Below are 22,027 nucleotides of genomic sequence, written 5' to 3'. Positions count from 1 at the left end.
TGATAATTGCAACGCCATGTCTTCCAAACACAGTTAGTTTTCAAATAATAATAGTGATTATTTAGAATTGTGAGACCTACAGCTTTAGTTCACAATTGACAAGGAATTAAAATGAGCCCAAATCTTTTAAGGTAATTAAATTCATATTCACTAACTGCCAGTGCCTTTCACAGCAAAGTAACACCAGTATTGCTAAAAATTTTTTGCCTCCTTTTACCTTAATGGGAATTTACTTAGACCTTCCAATTCCTTGGACTACTGGGAAGAAGAGTTAAACCATATAACTAAAGCATAATAAAACTTATCATTGTGTATGTTCTTGTTAAATTGTTTTTTATACTTTTAACTCCCAGGTCCTAGAAGCACTCTCACAGAAAAGCAATGCCTAGACAGAAACACCAGAGCTAACGACCACTGCTAGAGACTGACGGCAGTTTAACTCATATATCCTTGGGAAATCTTTGTAATCGCCCTATTTTTTTTTTAAACAGAGGGCATGATTTCTTTAAAAAGAAATAGGGAAGTATTGCCTGGCCAAAGGAAAAAGAATGGACAGTGGGGGTAGGGGAGACCTAATCTTTTTCAAAGTAGTATTTGTAGATAAACATTTTCAACAGATCTATACATACATTTTAGTTGTACTATACTATGTTTGCTCAAGGATGAAATAATTCTTGGAACTAACAATTGGTATCACAGCAGCATCCCAGAAAACCAAAGCATTCACATATTTACATTAAATTTGTATTTATCAGGTATTATTTTTTATATAAAGTTGAGAAAATGTGTTAATTTTAAAGATAACATGAAACAAGAATGAAACTTTCTAAGCGTGCTCTTAAAAATATTTCTTCCATATGTTGTTTTATAATCTAGGGTAATAGTAAGATAATTTAGGAGATAATTACTGAATGAATTAATCTACATGTGCATTGTGTCCCCATGAACTCCACAAGGAAATACAAATTCTAAAGCTGACTGTTAAACGTACTTTCAATATATTTATATGGTCACCAAACTGTCCTATCTGACTAATCTGTGAAACTAAACTAACTGAAACTGCTGTCTAGCTAAACAAGAGCAGGGAAGTCATTCCAACTACTGGGGAGGAACCTGAAAGATGCTTCTTAGCTTGTAGATAATATTTTTTTTTAAGAGGCAAGTATTCTAAACATCTAGGTACAAAATGTTCTTCTCCCAGCGGGCTGAATAGAAAACAACATGCTACTCATTTGGTGAACTGGAGGATATATTTTAAGGGTCCCTGTTTCTCCAGGCTTTAGTGACTTTGCTCCTAAATGGATTTGGAAAGGAAGATGGCTCAGGCACAAATAAGACTCTGAACTCAGTAAGACACTAGAAGAGCCAAAGAAGCACAGATCTGCTGCCTTTGTGCAGAGCTGGAATATAAACCATTATAAACAGGCACAGGATTGGATTTCACAAGGAGGTGAAGGTATGACCCTTGCAATTTTTCAGAACTGCAAAAAATTTCTGAAGTATTAAAGTCCTTGATAGAAGAAAATATCAAAACCAGAGAGATAAAGAAAGTTTATTAGGTTTACTGTTATCATCTCCCTTTAACGAAATCACTTCAACTCTATTTCAAACGTTTACATTTTTTCAGATCGAAGCATTTTCATTTTTCTCTGAAATATCATTTCTGGTGTCCTCTGTACAATGTGACAACATTTTAAACAGTTTCATAGTGTCCCAGTTGCAGAGAAAAGGGGGTAGAGTTTTTAGCCCTGTTTATTCAATACCACCCACATCATCATTGTGGGGCACGGCTTCAGTGGGAAAAAGCCAGGGCCAGAAACTGGGAATTCACCACTTTTGCCCCAGTCACATAAGCAGAGTGGACTGTCCCCTTAAACCATGGCGGACTGGACTTGGACCCTTCCGCTGTCCGCCAGTTTTTTTCCCTCCTCCCGTTTTTCCTCCAGAGCACTAGTATGGGAGATGCGGTGTTGAAGTGGACAGCTCCAAGCAGGAGAGCGTTGGAGGCGGCAGTTCAAACAACTGCAGAGGGCCGAGCTTAGACAGCAGCTGCACAACTCCATTATTCAGATGAACTAGCTTCCAGCTTTTTTGTCCCTGCTTTCCACTCTTTTTGGGCCGGGTGGGAGGACAGGGGAGAACATTATGCTGTGGAAGCTCTCCTCACCATATTGCCTTTGTTTGGAGACCACACCTGGCGCTATCTTTGAGAAGCATTTTTCTTTGTTCCTGTTGGTAAGTGTTCTTTTGTGGGTAAGGCACCTTCTTTTTGTGTACTTTTTACTATTGATATTGCAGTGGTTATTCTGATTTTAGTAAACTGATATTTTTATTACATAATCTCTCCTATTGTTCCTCCATTATCATAAGGGGTGGGGGAAAGAGAGTGGCTTATATAGTTTAGTTCCCTGTTGGTTGTTAAAACGAGCCCACACAGAATCACAGAATGGCCTGGAAGACACCAAGCTGAGTAGTGCAGCTGACACACCAGAGGAACAGGATACCATTCAGAGGGACCAAGACAAGCTTGAAAAGTGAGCCCATAAGAATCTTAATGAGGTTTAACTAAACCAGGTGTAAAGTTCACTTAAAATTTAAATCTGAAATCTCACAAGGTGAGCCCATAGTCCTTAGTTTTGATCCCTGTTGGCCCATTGTTATCCATAGGTTCGATGATGCTACAGAAAACTGCCTTTCCCTTTCCTTCTTGGGTCAATCCATAAAAGCAAGTGTAAAGCATCTTAAAACCAGGGCTCTGGTTCAGCATTTAGGGGCAAGAAAGCTCTGCCGAGGCTGTTAGCTGTTCACTGATCCACCCAAATTAAAGAACCCATATCTGAAAAGGTCATTTTCATTCAAGACCTGGAACCTAAACTTGACTTGTATTCCAAGAAACAAAACTGTGTACTGGAGTTTGCGGGGGGACTGGGATGGGGTTTTTTCACTCTAAGATACTACAGTAGTGACCACACTTTCTCAGCCTCCATCTCTCTTGCCTAAAACACCACTGTTGGGTCAGCACTGACAGATCTCCAGCATACTGAGGCTGGAGGGCAACCACCGTAAAGACAGAGCTGCTCAGACATCTGAGCTGCAGACTGAGATGAGGGCTCTTTCTCTCCCAAATACAACATCAAGTTGAGAGGTTTTTTAAATTGTTTTAGTTTCCTATTTTAAGCCAAATGAACTAACAGAAATTCAACTGCCCAAATTGTGACGATATCTCTGTATGTGCTCAAGGTAGGAAGATACCTGTATGTGCCTAACTTGCCAGTTCATATCTGCTTCTCCCTCATTCCTTTTTCTTCAGGTTTGTGTTAAACGGAACTGATGTCTGCAAAGTGTTGCTGTTCCTGAATAGTGACACTCTGAACAAGTTTGCCTTAGTCTGAAATACATCCCCTCTCCCTGAAGAATTTTTTGAGTCCCCTAGATGGAAAAAAGCCTATACTGTAAGCAGGAGCTCTTGCCCAGTTTATTGAATCTTCAGTCTGGAGGAAAGGATAGTTCGGCTGAAAAAATCAGATTCCCTTCTTAACCACCTGCATGTAAAAAATGTAGAAAACTGCAAAATAGAGAGCAACATTGAAAAAATCACATGGCTATTTCAGGAGAAACATCACAATTCCATAGAAGTAAATCAGGTTGCATCTCTTCAATATGGTAATAAGGTAACACTTTACCATTTAACCACTGACGTTCCTTCTCATTCTGCTTAAATAGAGAGGAAAGCCTATCACCTTACTGAATTAAAATACACCACTCTGACCTTCCTTCGTATTTTTCATTTACGTTTCAGTTATTGGAATGGGGAAATTTTGTCTGGGCACTTGCCGTGAGCTAGGAAAGTAGAGTTTGATTTTTTAAATAGTTAATGCCAAAACTAAATAACAGCCATTAAAATAAAGTAGCTCGGCCTTACGTTCTTTAAGATAATGTCACTGCTGTTGCTTAAATGCTGCTGTATTTTGTTTTAAAAATAAAGTAATACATTAACTCTTAAAATTGAAAAATAAACTCCAGCCTTTTAATTTTCATGTGCCTTTCTTAGTAGGATTAAAACACATCGATATACTGAGTCAATTATAATTTTTATATATTGTTCTAATTCAGTATCAAAGCTGAGTTTTTTCACAGTTATGTTATTGTATTCCATATCTATCTGTGCCCAAAAATTGTTACTGTAAGACCCTACAGAGCCAGGTATGCTGTGTGTATGTCTGGGGATGCCATCATGGGAATTTTTAAAATCCTCTCACGGCTGCTTCCGGTTCTTCACAGTGTGGTATTTACTTCGTGGGCTGTTTGGTCTTTGCTCAGACAAAGGTTTTGTCTTCCCTTTTTGGATTCTCTTTTAGTTTTTCGGAGTTTTGTGCATCTCAGAGAGGGTGCAGTTGGCGGTTTTGAGCTGCCTTAGGGTGAGTTCCACGGGTGCCTGCTGGTCGCTGCAGGCGATCCCTCTCCTGCAAGCCAAGTCCATTGGCTTCCTGCTCCAGGGAGAAAGACATGGTTGTCTGGAGGGTGCCACCTTGGAAGGGAAGGTGTGACATCATCTTCCCTTTGTCCTCCAGCCATGTGGCCACCTCTGGCTGGCACCGTCTCAGGAAAGATCATTTCCGGCATTGGGGTCTCACTTTGTTCCCTGGGGTTGTGAGATTTAGCAGTTCGCTATCTAGCAGTTATTTACTTTTTTTCCCTTGCCTGTTGGCATGCTGTTACTAAACTCTTATTTTTTCACTTATATCTCCTCTTATCTCATTCCTTACTGGTGGGAAGGGATTGGTTGGAATCAAGGGGGATGTTCCTCATTTCAGAGTGCTCACCGCTTTAAACTGTCTCAAACCAAGACAGTTGGTATATTTGACTTTGGATTACCTCTATAAAAGTAGTTTTTCCTCATAGTTTTTCTTTTCAAGGCTTTCTACTGCATTACAGAATATAATTTAAATATATTTATACTCCCAATTCTAAAATATAATTTAATTAAAATTAAAGCTACTTTTAAATGTGGAATTCTAAATTCCAGTTAGATTTATTCTAAACTATTTTTAAAAATCAAAGTTCTACTTTTCTGTATAGAGAAATGCCCTACTGAAAATATATTATAAAATATATCTAGCAACATAAACCGAATTATGTTTCCTGTGAGACTTCTAACTGATTCATAAAATTTAAAACTTGAGGTGAATTGGGAAAAGCTTCCTACATCACACTTTCTCTATAAAGGTTGCTTTGTACAGTTGTATTTTAAACAAATATTGTCAAATGAAATTCTGCTTTTTGAAATTACAGTACTTCAGTGCTCCCTTGGTAACCTTATTTAACATGTGGAATTATTTTGAAAAATAAAGAGAAAAAACCTAACAACCAAATAGCAATATAAAGTGTTTTACATAATTTAAAAAAAACCCAAAAAGTTTGTATCACAAACAAGCTTTAGTACAAATCAAGAGGTAAGATCAATTTAGGTATTAGAAAGAAAATAATTCAAGCTGTATCATAGCTTTCATTCTAATACATGCTAAATCATACTAAGCTTTATTAATTGAATCTACACTACTAGGAGGAATCCTTCCAAACAGGACTCTGGCATCTTTCCTTAGATTATATATTTGTGTAAATCCTGTTGTTATTGAAATTATGAACTTTCTGCCTCATTGAGTTCTGAAAAGTGGGAGAGGTTAACTGATTTTCTTTAAAATAAAAATATACTTTGATCATATTTGATTACAAATGGTGCTACTTCTAAAAGTGCAGGTAAAAAAAGAAGAATACTGAAGTCAAATTATAAAAAGAGAAATCCAAAAGACACCCATCAGGTAAACAAAGCCAAGGAAAAGCTGTTTGAGTCCTACATGGATAAGCAGTGAAGCCTTACACGTCACAGGTAACAGGAGACCACAGTAAATACATATTCCTTGCAAAGGTTATGACAGAAGCAGGGCTTGAGCTTGGCCCCTACCCTTCTCTGTTGCAGTTGCAGCTCTGAGAAGAACATGCATCACTCTTTATGGGAGGACAATATCTGCCCTGTGCTGTGTATCAGCACCCTTTGAACACTGGTATGTGGTACCACTTCCGTATAGATGAAGGCTACAAATATGCCCTCAGTGATGTTAAGAATGAATAAAAAGTGAGAAGTTGAAGATACCTGGACACTGTGTTGATTGTTCAAGCATTAAATTGAAAAAATGAAAATGTCACTGAGTACTTGAAAAATTTCTTTGAAGGTCAGTCAGGGTTTCATTCACCTCTTCTCTGTGACTGATAAACAGGTTGTCACTATTGGAACAATGTTCAAAAAAATAGCTAAAAATTAATGAACACAGGTCCTTAATTACTGCACAGTGGTAGAGGGGTTTATGAAGTGCAGATTCCAACAGACATATTAGCCTAAAACATTTGGGGGGAGATGGTAAAGAAAGCCATTTCCATATATGCCATGTGAAATGTTAAAATTCAAGTACAGTGATTACGGGCATTAATAATTGCAACCCCATGTCACTGTGAGCTTTGCCTAGTGAGCATTGCAGCAACTGGCAAGTTCATGTCTCTGTCAAATAAAGTAATGCAACGTTACACAGCAAATGTGTGACCATTAACTCGCAGTTCCAGGGCAACATTACATTTTTCATGAAAATACTCAAAAGGAAATCGGTTACTGCCTTCATTCTCATTCATAGTTTCTATTATTTTCTTTTCAATAAAAAAACCAGCATAACATAAACTGGTAGTCTATGTCCCTTTTTGTGAAGCCCAGTGAGTCACCACCTTGTTTCTGCAAGTGAAAATGAGTGCATTTATATTTTTATATTTTGTATTTTTATATTACGCTGTGTTTTTATATTACGCTGAACAAACAAAAGTAACCTCTGCAGTACTTAAAGTGACTTCAATGAAGTCATCATGCATTTGCAAGTTCAAGCCATAACAAACTTATTTTTTATCTGCAAAGAAGTTGTTAGGCAATATGGTAATGTTTGTTCCAGTACCACAGTAACCATTTTGATGAAGCTATCAAAAAGGAAACAAATACCTTTAACTTTTAATTTTGAGCCACTGCTTTCTGAAATCTTTTTTTTTCTCCTTTCCAAACACAATAATCTGTAATTTAAAATGTCTAAATTATATACTGCATCAACTGAAATGGCCTTTGTCTCTATTTTATTGACTTCCAATCCTATTTCATGTTATATCACTAAATAAATGTAAAATGATGAGACAGTGAGGATGTATACTCACGCAGTACCATTAATGTTTGTTGGAAGTAACAAACAGAACTGTCATATACCATACATTATTAGCTACTCCAGATTCTAAAGATTATTGTTTCTTTGTAATGTTTCTTCAGCTGTACTCTCATATATGTAATTATGATAAAGCATAAGAATGAGGCTTGACAAAGATCTGACAAGGCTACTTCATTCATGTGAACCGTATAAAGGTTAGTTAAGAGGTTTTATTTTTTGAGAAACTACTGCAAGAAAAGTGTCACAACAAACAATGTTCATATTAATTTCCTTTTAAATCTTGACCATGAAATACTTAATAGGCATTGTCCCTGTTCTGAAACTTGTAAACATCTACCCTACTCAGTCCCATGGGATCAAGTCCCTTCTCACTTACAAAACTGTAAGTCAGAAATAACTGTTTAAACTAATGAATTTCAGAAGCATAAATCAAGAGCAGTCAATTCTAATGGGGTAACTTGTATGAGTAAGATTTAAGAACTGGGTAGCTCTTCTATAGCAGTAGAAATACTGTTATATCTGTATCCAGTTATTTAAACATCAATATAAAACTCCTAAGCACATTAATAGCAAGGGAATTTATACTATTCAAAGTGACTAATGTGGTGACTTACACTAGCCATACTGTTTACAGCGAACATTTATATTGCCAGCGATAAACCTTTTCATGCTGTACTTTGTCTTACAAATCTGAGTTCAGTTCTTACTGGTCATAGGAAATACAATGTTTTCATTTAACTAACTTTCTCATGAGACTTGACTTAAGCAATTTCCTTTTCTATTACCGATAAAATTTACCAAAGAGTAATAAAGAAGTGACTCATGGGAATATCTAAGACAGAGTTAAGTTCATCTATGTGGGGTGTGTAGGCACGAAATCCAACTCTCTTATACAGTTAACCTAGATCAGACTTCCTCAACTTTGTACTCTAGCGAAGTCTGGTATCTTCCACTCTCTACAATATGTTTAACCAAACACAGAGAAGCATGCAACTTGTCCAGAACCCCAGGTTACTGACACATTCATCTACGTTGCTTGGTTAATGTTGGAGCTGTACAAAGGTTTATTTTTTTTTTGTGTGTAAAAGTTAAGCTTTTGTCAGCATTCTTTATTTATGTCTCCATATGTAACCCTGTTGACTTTGACAGGACAACTAAAGCAACACCTGTTCATGTAACAGTTTAATAATATGAACACAAAAAAATTCTCTTTGACAGCATCTAAAGATAGACTAAAAGAAAAAGCAAGTAAGTGAGCAAATGAGACCAAAAAAATAATCCCCCAAAAGACTGCATTATGTAGCTTTCAAGCACAGTAAGAAATAGAACACCTTCATCATCATAACTAACACTTAGTGAGGATTTGAATAGTATTACAGCACACCAAGGGACTCTATTCTAGCACAGAATATGTCTAACCCAGTCTAGCAATATTCTACTTAAAGTTGCTTTCCAATCACAACAATAATAAAATCAACACACAAAAAAAAGTTACATTAATTCAGACATACACAGGTATCTCTTGCTGTACCATTTGTCAAAGTGCTAGAAGATTCAATTAGGCTTTCACTGGATTCACTGGAATCTTCCATTATGTTTAATGGAAACTACAATAAGAATTTAAGGAAGAAGGACTTAATCTTTCTTCAACCCAGACCCCAGTGAGGCCTACATTTTAGATACAGTGCATTAATGTCATTAAGAACTAACTTAAGCTTCTAAATTACCTTGGACTACAGAGAAAAGCCAAAGAGAGCTGATACCCAACTCATTACAAAACATCTAAATTTACTAAAACTAATGATAAACAAGTTACAGTTCTCAGACCCTATCCATTTCACACATACAAACATTCTCTGGTGATCTCATTTGGAGAGCAGAATCTTACAACCTCAGGGCTGAGAGAATGCCTGGAAGTGTTTCTTCTTGGAGAAAGGATAAAAGTTTCTACTGTACATTTGTTTAATCCATTGATATTAAGCATACCAATATACTGAAATAGGGAAAAGATAGTCAGAATGATAGCAATGCATTGGATAAAACTATGTATTCTTCTTTATAAATGGATTTTCATTTCTATTTTAAAACACTGTTTGAGAGTCCTACAGGATAAGAAACATCAGAAAAACTACACAGATTTCAGCCACCACTAGAACCACTCACCATGCAGTTATGTTTGCCAGATTAGTATTTGTATTTGCCAGGCAAGAAATGGAAATTGCTCATATTTCATGCCACTGGAATGGCATTTATATACAAGAAAGCTTCAAAAAGACCCATCTGTTGCAATGCTAAACCATTTATTGATGCCAATACAGTCCAAGGCCCTTTTGGGTCATGGAATAGCTAACTCTTACAGAAAACAATGTTCTGCAACTCTGTTCAATTACAGTTACCAGTTTTCCCAGGTGATGGTTTTGTGATTTGTCAGTTGGCCACCCTCATCATGCACTGACCTAAAATTCATTGGTAGGGGTCTGTTGTTAACTGACAATGGAAATTTAAACTACTCCAAGCTGAAGCAAACATTCGGCTTGATCAGACAGGCAGAAAGGAGTAACGACAGCGATGCGGTGATGTGCATATGTCAGATGCGTCAAAGCAATTCCAGATATTGTCATACATGTATCCTCCGGAATGAACTTTTATTTCAACTAGGTATGAATAAAATCTTATTAATGTTGTACTTTCAATTCATGGAAAGCAAATTATTTTGTTTACAAAGGAGCAAGGAAGAAAACTGTAGAGAATATCACAGTTGATACTGCCATGGTAGCTAGGGCTGGAGCTCGTGTTGTGTGGTAGCAATGGGATACATCTAGTTTGTCAACCTTACTGATATAATTGGGGTACATGCAAAAGCATTTCTAATGTCTTTACTAAGAGAATACTGAGACTTTTATAAACTGCTACTGAATACTTCATGGAGTACAATACTTTAAAAAAAAAAGAAGCTAATCTGAGCTATAAGACCACTCTATAGGTATCTGCATTAGTTTCACTCTATACCCCACTGGTAAAACTACCAGTTGCACAAGATGGGGCTTGGTTGCTCATGAACAGCTTACATAAACAGCTTACTCTGCAGTCCAATCCTTCAGGGAAAGGGTCTACTAACTTCCAAGAGGGCTAGGGGAACTTCCCCAGTTAAAAGCTGTTCATTTATGTTTGGCTGATTGGAGCACAGCATACTCACAAAAGAATCAGAGTTTTTTCAAAGTTTAGTGTTTGATTGATTTGTTTGTGTCAGTTCAGCTCAGATCAGTTACTCGAGATACAATACTTGACATTCTGCAGTTCAAAATGTTGAAGGAATATGCATGGAATAACTGAATAAAAACACTCTGTAAATTAAAGTAATTGAAAATCTCATTTAAAAATCAGTTTCCACATTTCAGAACAGCTGGGTGACAAATGTGATGTCAACTTTTAAGAGGAGATGTGAGGTGAGGCACTATGAACTTCCAAGTCACTACTAGAAAAATTAGTAGAAACTAACAAATAAGATAATTAATGGACACTTGGATAAAGAGTCACTGCTTTGGAAATAGTTAAACAGAGGAGAATTCTGCCTTACAAATTTATTACTGTTCTTAAAAGTGGCCAAGCAGATAAATAGAGATGGGTAAATAGATATACTCTGGTTGGACTTCCAAAAGGCTTTTCGCAATGTTCTTCACCAAGAGGTTTTAAGAATTTAAGAACCCATTGCATAAGGTCTTTGCAGAAGTAAGCAATCAAAACAAAACAAAAATTAATTAACTAGTTATTTGTTTATCAAATAGCAATTAGTTTCTTGCAATGGGTGGAGGTGCCAGATGGAGTTCTGTTGGGTTCCATTGCAGAACCTCTTCTGGGACCTACACTATTTCATTACAAAAAATATGCATGGGAAAGAGTGAGCAATGAAGTGTAGATGTCAGCCACGACAGGTGTAAAAACTGCAACAGCTGGCTGTGCATGAACTGCAGAAGGACCCTGCAAAACTGAGTGACAACAGTATCAAATGGAATTCAATACAGACAAAAGTAGATCAACTTACGTACAAACCAAACATCACACTAAAATGAATTGTTTAGAGTTGCCCAGTACCATTAAGGAGAGACAATCTCAGGGTTATGGCAGGCTAATCCATGGAAACTCATCTCAATAGAAGTCCCCACAGGAAATTACATACCAGACATTAGTTATAGTATGAAGAATAGTGCAGAGTACATGGCATTATGAGAATAATGAAAGGTTTTGTCACACTACGTACTGTGTAGCTCTAGTCCCCTCTATACAAAGGACAATAACAGACCTGACAAAGTTGCCAAGTGGAAGAAAAAGGAAGGACAAAGATACGGTACAAAAGAAGTTGTATGAGGAATGGCAAAATAAACAAAGACCCTTCAGTCTAGATACAACATAATTTAGGGGAAAATATTAAAAATCTAAAAAAATCACATATGGCGTGAGAGTGGACAAAAATCGTCTTTCACCATCTCTTTTAGTAGCCATCTAACAAAGCTAGTAAGAAGCAAAAGAGAGGTGCGTCTTCACACAGTGAAGTAGCAAACTTTAAAAATCCTTGCCACAAAATATTGTGGATGCTGAAAGTTTAGTTTTCTTTCAAAGACTGAACCAGAATCTGGACAAAGAAAACATTGAGAATTTCTAAGTATGCAGAAACCATACCCAGCTCAGGCAGGCTCCTTAGCTGAAAACAGCTGAAGGGAGTGTTAGGGAGAAGCATCAGATGCTTGTTTTGTTCTTCCTCATCCAGGACAGTAATATAAAACCACTGCCTATGCCTGTGGTAGTGGTGCCTAGACAGATCTTCTAATGGACTCAGAACAGCCTTGCATCCTCTTGGGTGTATTTGAATAAGGGCTGCTCAGGTGAACAAAAGTATTCTAGGATCTACTTCTCTATGCCCTATATGTCATACTACTGGCTTTAAAGGTGCGGCACAGCATGTGTTTTCTTTCCTGTCTGTCTTTAAGACATCAGGTTAATGTGTAAATATGTTCTGCAAAGAAAGGCTCAATAAAAGAAAAGGAAATATTCTCTAGGTTTATCCAGAAAGGAAATTACTGACAGACAACACAGAGAATGGAAATTTTCAGTTCCCTTGAAGTTGCAAAATAGCGCTTAAAGACTAACTAGCAAACTAGATAAAAGAATGTAAAAGTAGACATACAGGATGCTAAACATAGCAAGAACCAGTGGATAAACAGATAATGAGGCACCTAGTGTGTTCTGTGGCAAAGTCATGTAACATAAAAAAACTGCACATGCCCTAAGAGAAGTTCAAGGCAAGGTTTACAATATTGGGGGCACTCAGTGAATACGACTACTAGAGACCCCTCTAGGTGACCTTCTAGGACCATTTAAGGACTTCCAGTAAGGGTTGGCGGCCTGTAAATTGGTTCTAGGAGAATTTAAGTTGATGTATTAGCTAGGAAGCACATAGTAATGAATATGTATAATCACGATGGAATAAATACATTGCTGTAAAGTTTCACAACACACATTTGATTAGAAGAAAAATCCTCTGAAGGCACTGATCTAGCACTGTAATAAAGAATGCCTGCATTCTAATACTTAAAATTGTATTAGAAAGTTTACTTTCTAGCTGATTGCAGTATCACTACATGCTACCACTGATTAAACTATGTATTTCTAAAAGGAGAACATTATCCAATTCTAAGCTGGAGTTTCAGACACACAGCACTGTTCTGTAACAGTTCACTGCCTTCCAAGAACTCTTACACAAAACCCACTAGTTTTGTTCTAGTTTGAATAACATATACAGCATAGGTTTTAATTGTGACTTGCAGCATCTCTATAACTCCAATTTGGCCCCGGAACACAAACCTAAGTGATGCCTGCTGCCTGCTGGCACCGAAACATCCTAAAAAGAAAAAACAAACGGGGGAAAAAAAAGGGAACGTGCAAAGATGGGCCCTAGCTGATGGCTATCCCTTATTCAAAAGTATGCTTTCCCCTTAGGATCAGTTCCTTCTACATGGAAGAGTCTGTGCATACAAATTTGTCTTTCCTCATTTGTTTAAACTGTATATTCCATCTTGTCTGATTAACATGCTTTTTACAATCTCACCTCCATTGTGCAACATCTTGTAATCCACAAGAATTTCCACAACAAGCTGTTCTGGCAGGACTTCATTCTGCAGTTCTCATACTCTGCTGGACTTGCCAATGTTTCATTCCAAACAGTTTTTCATTCTGCAAGTATCAATCGAATTGGGCCCAGTATGTTGCCAAATAAACACTTACTGTATTAAGGTATGTATCTTTGGCAAGTAGGATTCTGTTTGATCATATCCTTTCCCGTGTTTGGCAGGTGACAAAGAGCACCACACGATATGGTTGACATGTATTTCCCCACTTGATGATTTTACAGTTGATTATTTGGAGGAGAAGAGAAAGGTACACAGAACACAGCTGTAAAACATGCAAATATGGCACTGGAAATATCTTGCCTGAGAATGAGAATTAATTATGGCATTGTACAAAGCAGTGGAGAAGTTGTATACAAGCAGGGCATCATTTCTGGTCAAGGCAAACAGATGTCAATCAAAACACAGCAACTATGATAACTGTAGGAGTGGGAAGTCTATCTTCTAATAGGAAGCTAGAAGCTACAGAAACAAAAATAAAGGCTGACCCTGAAAATGTACTGGAGAGATAGATGAGCCACTTAAACACAAGAACACATATATCATACTGGCCATGGCTAAATTTAGTCTGAAGTTGGAAAAAAAAATCACTTTTAAAACTGGTTAATTTCAGAGTAGTTTAAAACTGTGGTCAAAAATCCACTTATTAACACCTTAAGGTATACATTACTCATGATTCTGTCCAATCCAATATTCTTCAGATTTTTGTATTTATTATATTACTTATGTTTATTTTGAGCAGATACTTGGCAAATTAAAAAGTTTATCTATCTTCAAGTACTATTTGAGTAACAGTACAAAATTCCTGAAACAGAGCACAGAATTAAACTATGGAACAGGAGGTCAAAACTATATAATGGGGTACTCGAACTTCTTTGCACAAAGGCCTATTATTTTGCTTTTTTCAGACATCCATGTAAAGTGGGGTAGACTTTTAGCAGCAAACTCCTTCCTTTGATGAAGACAACAACCTTAGTTTAGGCTCTTCATCTCAAAATAAGTTCCTTTCTTCCTTAACTGCTTCCTTGTCTTGCAATTTGAACTACTTAGTTTGCAAAATTTACTTCTGCCTCCCATCAGGAATAGATTTGGAAAATGAAAAACGGCCATTCCTCCCATTCTTTCTATCAATTGACCTTGTTACACAACATCTCTATGACATCAATGGAATGTCAGGTTTGAAATGAACTGTTAAAATGAACAGATCTGAAATATTAGTTACTAAATCTTTGTGTGATCTGCTGGTTTTAAATTGATACTCCCAATTAAAACAAACAAACAAAGAAAACCACCACAAAACACTTACTGGCAAATGACATCAGCATTTACATTATTTAGAAAACCAAATCTGTTTATTTTACTGTGATTCCTGAGGCACAGCTCAAGCTCAGCACACTTAGGTGCCTTTTGGTTAATAGCGTGCATTCCTCGCAGGAAGAAAATTGGAAGGATAGGGTGTCTGTCACTTGTGAAGGGCAGGGAATAGGCTACTCAATTCTGAAACAGATCAGAAAAGAAAAATTCCTGGAAGAATACTATTAGGAGAGGAAAGATGTGATGTGGGAAAGTGCTGACCCATCCTCAGCTCTTGCATAGACTTAAGAAAGAAAAAAGGAAGAGCAGGATCTGAAGTTTACTGTTGCAGCATTTCTCCCCCTTGTTGCAACCACAGATAAGATATCTTTATCTCTTCCATTCTTCCATCACCTTTCGGGTATCAACTGTTTCTCCTGTGCTCCTGAACCTTCAAGGAAAATCCAGTGCCTGAACAAGCAGCTCCTGGCACCTGATGACAGCAAAGTAGTCACAACATTTGAACCTATTGTACAAATTGCTACACAGACGATATGCTTAACCCTTGACAGCTGCCAACAGCGAAAGAAATTCTCCTGAATGTTAGTGACGGATACTTCGTTCTAAGGGAAAGGTCTGCTTTGTGCAGCCACAGCAAAACAGAAAACATGCCAGCAAAGAGGTGCTGGGGGATGCAAATATATATTATACTATAACCCAAATTGCTCCATCCAGCATGGAACTTAGAACAACTCCCTGGCTGGTTTACCTTATGCTATCTTATTACAGTCCCAGAGGGCTTGCAAGTCCAGACCACTGTCTTAGAAGACCCATGCAAAAAGAACAATGAACTTTTTCTTGCTGGAGAAACTATTAATTGCACTTCAAGGGTAGGTCACAAAAGCCTACATTGGAAAAGCGGGAAAGAAGTCAACTCTATGCATTTAAGTCCTGCTATTTCATGTTTATGTACGTTTAAAGTCCAATGAAACACAGAAGACATACCTCTCATTGGTAATACAGGAAATACAAGATAAACAAGAAGTGTATCAGAGCAAATTGTAGGAAACAGGAAACAGCATACGCAGCCTGGAAAAACAGAGAGGATTCTTTCTCTGTTGTGCCATGTTCCCTAAAAATTAATGGAAATTTCCTCTTTTTAATGAACAGAGAAGATAAAGCTTCGAGTTTTCATAACAAGACACAGAGACCACATAAGTTTAGGAGCAACAAAAGTTTACCAGAAGCTGTGAGAGAAAGAGTTCTCAGTTGCTCACCAGGAGGTCGTCTCAAGGCCTCTTTAATGCCTCCTTCCGCCAGCTATTTCTGATTGACTTGTGCAGTCATTTAGGAAGCCTTTGCAGGTTTGCCATGGCAAAGAAAATTACTTAAGAGGTATTTCAAGACTCAACTGGATATTCTCCAAATCACACAAGCATCAAAAAACAGTAAGTTAAATTCCTCCTGTTGCCAGGAATGCACTAAATAACAAAAAGTGGGAGAAGGGATGTTGGCCAGTATTTACAATTCAGAGCCTTCCTGGGTCTACCATCTTGTCTCCACTGATCGACTTAATGTACCTTTCAATGCCATTTTTCCACAAACACAAAATTAACAGAATGGTCAGTAAGAATTAGACCTTCAGAACCCCTCTTTTCCACAGTTACCTTCAGCTCTAACCATACAATTAACTGTCAGAATACTCCTGGTTTGCAAGTATCTGACTTCCATTTTTATACAGTTTCACTACTTCTTATCTTGAATATTTTAAAGAGGCTATTTTTCCAGGTAATTTGTAAGTTGGCTCTTTAGGCCAGCTGCAGTGGGATTTTGATTTAGCTTTTTGCACTTTCTTTTTAAAGGTGAGCTCACAAATTTAATGTAACCAAAAATATTATGCCTATTGTGTAACTCTATGAGAAAATGCTGCTTACTGGTGTCTCTTGTCTTCAGAGCATATTCAGCTAAGAGAATGTCTTTCAACATCACACACAAAACAAATTTTTTAATTGCTTTCAATTGTGTCTCAATAATAACCAGTAGATTATTCCCCCATTCTCATCTTCTTTTTGCACTTCCTGTTTTGTGTCAAATATTTTCCGGCTTTTCCAGATCTACGAAAAAAGCTTGCTATGGGCAAGTCCACCTCATCCATCCAAACTGTTCCTGATTCCCTTTCTCCAAAAGTTAATACCTTACTCCATTTACCCATCTTTACCTGGACACACAGTCTACTCTTTTTTCATCCATATACCTAGTAAAGTATTTTACAGTTTTTAATTACTTATATTCTCTATTTTCTCTCAGTCTCATCTGTACACCTAATCTGTAATTTATCCATTATTGGTATCTCATAGTTGTATACATACACTTTCACCGACACATAAGAAACAACAGAGGCTTACTACATTCTTTACTTAATTCAGGATGGGGTTTACATATGCAAAGTATAAAAAGGCAGGCTCTGAGCTGACCAGCCAGCTTGACAAAAGAAAAAATGGGGAAAGTGCATCCTGCAACTGACTATTGTTTATTTTGGCACTATAAGGGCCCAGATATAAATACAAACATCTTCAGCAAAAAACATGTAAGACTAAAAAGAAAGCCAGTGCAAAAAATTTTGATTCCTAAATGGTAGTTCCAAGGTAACACTTTCATTTTGACACACCAAATTTTGATGCCTCCAGCTGGAAGTAGTACTGCCTGCCTGCTTAAGCGCTTCATGAGAGAAGTTGGTACTCAGTTTTTCTAAATAACTGCATCTTTACACATCATGTTTTGTGCTACCCCAGTGACATTTTCCAGCTTTTCTCATGTAAATTATTTATCTTAATTGACCACACAGCTGTCTTATTCAGGCTTGCAATGAGTGGGAACACTGAGATGTACTTTAAACTTTTGATTCAATGATATAGTAAGTGGGAGCTCATTTTAAAACACAATAATAATCGGGTCTTACTTTGATTTGGTTGATATGAAAAGCCTGGAGTGTAAACACAGCTGCGTTTTTGTAAATCTCATGTATAAAAGGAAGCCTTCTGTACCTGTAAATGCTCATTTCTAACCTTTCAATTCACGTAGAATAAACTACTGTCTAGAAAGAACGTACTTGGATGTTTGCACCCAAGCATGAAACAGGACTGTTTATTTTTTAGGCACTCACCTTGTAAACCCTACATATGCAACTCGTATTTTGAGAACAACTTCGAGGAAAGACTGGAACACTGAGAATGAATCCCATATGAAAAAGTGATGTTAGGACATTTTAAACAGTGCCTAACTGCAGAAGGAGGCATTTTTCAGTGTGATGGGATCCAGTGAGAACCAGGTATTTACTCACTTGCAGTTTCTGAACCTGACTGGATCCAAGAATTTTCTGAAGTGGTGATGTCTGGACCTAGCCGGTCCAGGTGTGGCCCCGGCCCCACCGGCGCGCTCTCTCTCCCCACGGAACGCCGCCGGCAGCCGCACGCCTGGCAGCCGCTCCGGGACACCCTGCCACCTCCTCCTTCCGCACGCCCCGCCAGCACGGGGGTCGGGACGCCCTCCGCGGCGAGCCAGCGGCCGCGGCTGCCACGTCCTGGCTGTCGGGAAAACGGGCGCTCGCTGCAGGACGAACTCGTCCTGTACCAGCGCCTTTCAACTCGGAAGGGGGACACAGGGGACCGCCCGCCGCGGAGCGCAAAGTTCAGCCGCCGCGAAGGCAGCGAGGCGGCGCGCAGACCCGCGGCGGGACGCCCCCCGGCGATGCCTTCCCCCTCCCGCCCCGCGGGCGGCTCCCTGGCTCGCGCCCCGTTTCACACCTGGCTTCGAAGGGGAAGGCCACGGCCCCAAGCTCTCCGGCATACCTGCCCCCGCGCATCACCTCCCACGGCCCGCGGCGGGAGGCCGGGGCGGCTCCGCTGACCGCCCCGCGGCGGCGGCGGGGCCTGCGGCGGGGCCGTGGTCGGGCAGCGGCCGCGGGGCCGCCCGTCCCTTACCCTCGTCGTTGTCCCTGCTTCGGCGGCGCAGGGCGGCGGCAGCGGACCCTGCCCTCCCGCCGGCCGGCCGCAGCGCCGGTGCCCGCTAGGAAGTAGTTGTGAGTTGCGTTACCTGTCCTATATTGACGTATCCGTATTTGCTCGCTATCCGGTTGGCCTCCGGGAGCCCCCCGGTTATCCGCACAGCCCAGTGGTTGGTGTACAGGCGCGTCCTGCAGGCGGGCAGCAGGAACCCCAGCACCAGGGTGAGCCTGCAGAGAAGGTCCCCGCCGCCTCCGCCTCCCCAGCAACAGCGGCGCTTCCAGCCCATCTTCTCCTCCGCACGCAACCCCCACAAAACTTCTCCTTTCTTCTTCCGAGGCCCTTGTCCTCCCCTCCGGGCTCCGGCGGTACGTCCTCCGAAGTTAGCCCGAGGAAGAAACTAGGAAGAGCTTGGAGTAGTGCATTGAACCGCCCGGGGGTTAAATGATGAGGGGTTGGGAATAGTGGTTCTGATCAGTGATTGCTGCTATGCCCTCTTCCCGCCGCTCTCCGGGGATTAAGTAACTTGCTTGTCAGAGCTTCTCTCACTGTTCCTGAGCGCCAGCTTCTCCCTCTATCCCCAGCTACATGGGAAGTCGTCTCTCCGCGCGGAGGAGGGGTCCTTCTCCCTCTCTCTGCGTTTCCCTCCTCTCTGACTTCCTTCCCCCTGCCAGCGGTCTTCTGCCTTCTCTCCCGCGTCTGGCTTTTCTTCGCCTCCACTCGCTCCCTCTCTCCGGAATCCGGGAGCAGTGTGGCTGCGGCGGCAGGCGATGTGTGAGTGTTGGCAGCTTAGAGCCTCAGTGCACTTCGGCTCGGCCACCTCCCTCTCCCCTCACTCCTCCTTCTCCTCCGCCTCCTCTCCCCGCCCTCACTCCCGCAGCGGCGAAGGCCAGGGAAATGGCAGCCGCGTCGGCGCCGCGTTGCTCCGCTCTCCGCGCTCCTGGGCCCCGGGCTACTGCTGGCCTCTTCAGCCGCCGCCCCCGAGCGCTGTCCCTGCGCTCCCGCCGGGCCCGGAGGCCGCCGCCCCGCCGGCGGGGCGGCAGCAAACGCGGCGAGGTGCGAGGCCTGCGGCAAGGCCTCGTGTTCGGCACCGGCCTCCCGGCCTTGCGCCCGCGGGGCGCTCAGGGCGAGGAGGGGCCGTGGGAGAGCACCAGCTACTCCGGTAGGCCGGGTCTGCCCAGGCATGCCGGCGCCGGGAGAGACTGCTGGGTTACCAGGCACGACAGGAACAGCCCCACAGGAACAGCTGCTTCTCCGGCAGTCACCGTGTGCCCGTTTGCTGGCCGCGCTTTAAATACATTGCACGTCGTCATTTAATGCGGCCCGTCTGTCCATAGTCACCATTTTCAGAAAGAAAAGTGGGTGGCTGCCACTTTGACAGAGGAACGGTGGTCCAGACCCAAACAGAGAGGACAAAGTTCTCGGTGCTCTCTCATCCATGTCTTCATGCAGCATGGCTACAGCTTTGCAACCTGCTTCCGTAAGTGGAGCACCTCTAGGCTAGAGAAGATGTGGCTGGTCATCAGCAGCTGTCTCAGGTGCTGCCAGGTGCCTGGCTGGGGTGGAAGAAAACTCATGTCCACTCCAGCCCAGGCTTGTTGTTTAACGGTCTAAGCATTTGAGCCATCACAATGGCTTTGGACTACCGGTAGATCTACTTCCTTTTGTTTGAAAGTTAAAATAATTGTCTATAGTTCGGTCCAACAGACTTACTGTGATGATCTGTTGCAGGTTTTGAAGGAATTTGGACGTGAGAAGTACTGTTGCAATGCACTAATGTAAATCCGTGAATTTTTTTTCTGAGAAAAAGGTGTAGGTAAAATTGACTAACTTTGCAGGCAAAATTCAGGCAGCTGTCACTCTCTTTTCTGCTGAACCATGAGAAATTAAATACTTTACAGAAAGTCATAGAATAGCATGGAGTTCCTTGTTTCCTCTGCCAAAACCTGTGTCCCTACCTTTAAAACAGCTGTCTTCCTAGTAAAGTAGAAATAGTAAAACGCAGAAAACCAAAGCCATGTTTTCCACTTCAGGTGATTCTCTGCTTTAGGTTCATTAATTTTTCCCTTACCCATGGGTATTACGCTGGTGACCAACATCTTCCCAGATCTTTTGATTGTTTTTAAAGGGCAGAAAAGAGGGAAGTACATTCTTTATGTCCCTGTTTGCTTGATGTCTCTGAGAATTTATTTGCCAGTGATTACCTCTTCTCTGTTTGTATTTTTTTCTGCAGTTTGCGTGGTCATTTCCTCAGTGTATTCCAATGTGCTGTTTAGTTCTGTTTGTACATATAAGACCTCATGGCTTACCTTCCCTAGGATTTTACACATGATGCCTTACTGTTGAGCAAATTGTTGTTCTATTGAAACTGCAGTCAGCACTCTCACTGGATTCAGCAGGCCCTTGTATGGATTGTAGCTGTTAGGACCAGGCAGTTACACCTTGTTGTTAGTATTCATAAATACACACTCATTGAATATAACATTAAATATCCTGTGGCAATTAGCCCTCATTCATTGGTTCAGTGATAATTACACAAGTCAGCTCTCATCCTATATGTAGAGGGCTTAAAGTATGCTTAATCATGAATATCCACCTTACAGAAGTAAGTAGCAATCAATGGATCACAGAACATGAACCTTGTGCAACCCCGGTTTGTTTTTCTGAAGAGGGTGAATTTAAAATCTCTTTTATGGTCTTTTCTCGGTTAATTCTCCTGTAGTTTTGACCGCCGTATTTTTTGCTATAGATGATGGAGAGGGTTTCTAGCACAAAAGGTGCACCCTACAAACAAAAAATAATGCCATAGTGTCATGTACCTACTTCCAACTTGTCTCACTTGATGGTGTTTTATACACAGGCATCAAAGCCACTAGGAATCAGTTGATTTGATAAATACATCATTGTCCCCAAGTATCTTTTCCTAAAGCTGCATCATATTGCATAGCCTTACAAAAATGTTGTGAAAATTGTGCTATACATAAAAATAGCCTCTGGAAAAGGAGGGATGTAGTCCCCAGAAGCATTTTTTCTCTGATTATAGTCCTCTTTGCTGAGGCCGCTGTGCTAGGTGGCAATTATAGCTAGTGTCAGACCATTTGGACATTGGTTGTGTTGTGAAACATTTGAATATGTTTCAATGTGAACTCCAAACTGCAAAGTTTTGCTGAATACGTCAGCATAGCAAAATCCTTAGGGGGACTTCACTCCCCACACCCCCTCAGAAAAAGAAAAAAAATAGATGTGAGAACTCCTGCCATGCCATATTCTGTTCTTTCATGACACAGGTAGGCAGTAGGTA

At 40.4% G+C, this 22,027-nt stretch overlaps 1 protein-coding gene across 6 annotated transcripts in view; it reads right to left on the bottom strand.

The window, feature by feature from the left end:
- PCSK5 (proprotein convertase subtilisin/kexin type 5) overlaps positions 1-19,499 on the bottom strand; it is a 227,857-nt gene extending 208,358 nt beyond the window's left edge. For 5 of the 6 annotated variants that reach the window (XM_032096054.1, XM_032096049.1, XM_032096050.1 and 2 more), the window contains exon 1: positions 18,818-19,201. In XM_032096054.1, the coding sequence (XP_031951945.1) occupies positions 18,818-19,015 (198 nt within the window). In that variant the 5' untranslated portion in view covers positions 19,016-19,201. Of the gene's footprint in view, positions 1-18,817 lie in introns of all 6 variants that reach the window. The other variant, XM_032096048.1, reaches the window with a different exon arrangement.
- Between the last annotated feature and the right edge of the window lie 2,528 nt (positions 19,500-22,027).

Source organism: Corvus moneduloides, chromosome Z, assembly GCF_009650955.1.
Source record: "Corvus moneduloides isolate bCorMon1 chromosome Z, bCorMon1.pri, whole genome shotgun sequence".
NCBI classification, from domain to species: Eukaryota; Metazoa; Chordata; class Aves; order Passeriformes; family Corvidae; genus Corvus; species Corvus moneduloides.
This window is presented reverse-complemented; position numbering and strand designations above follow the sequence as displayed.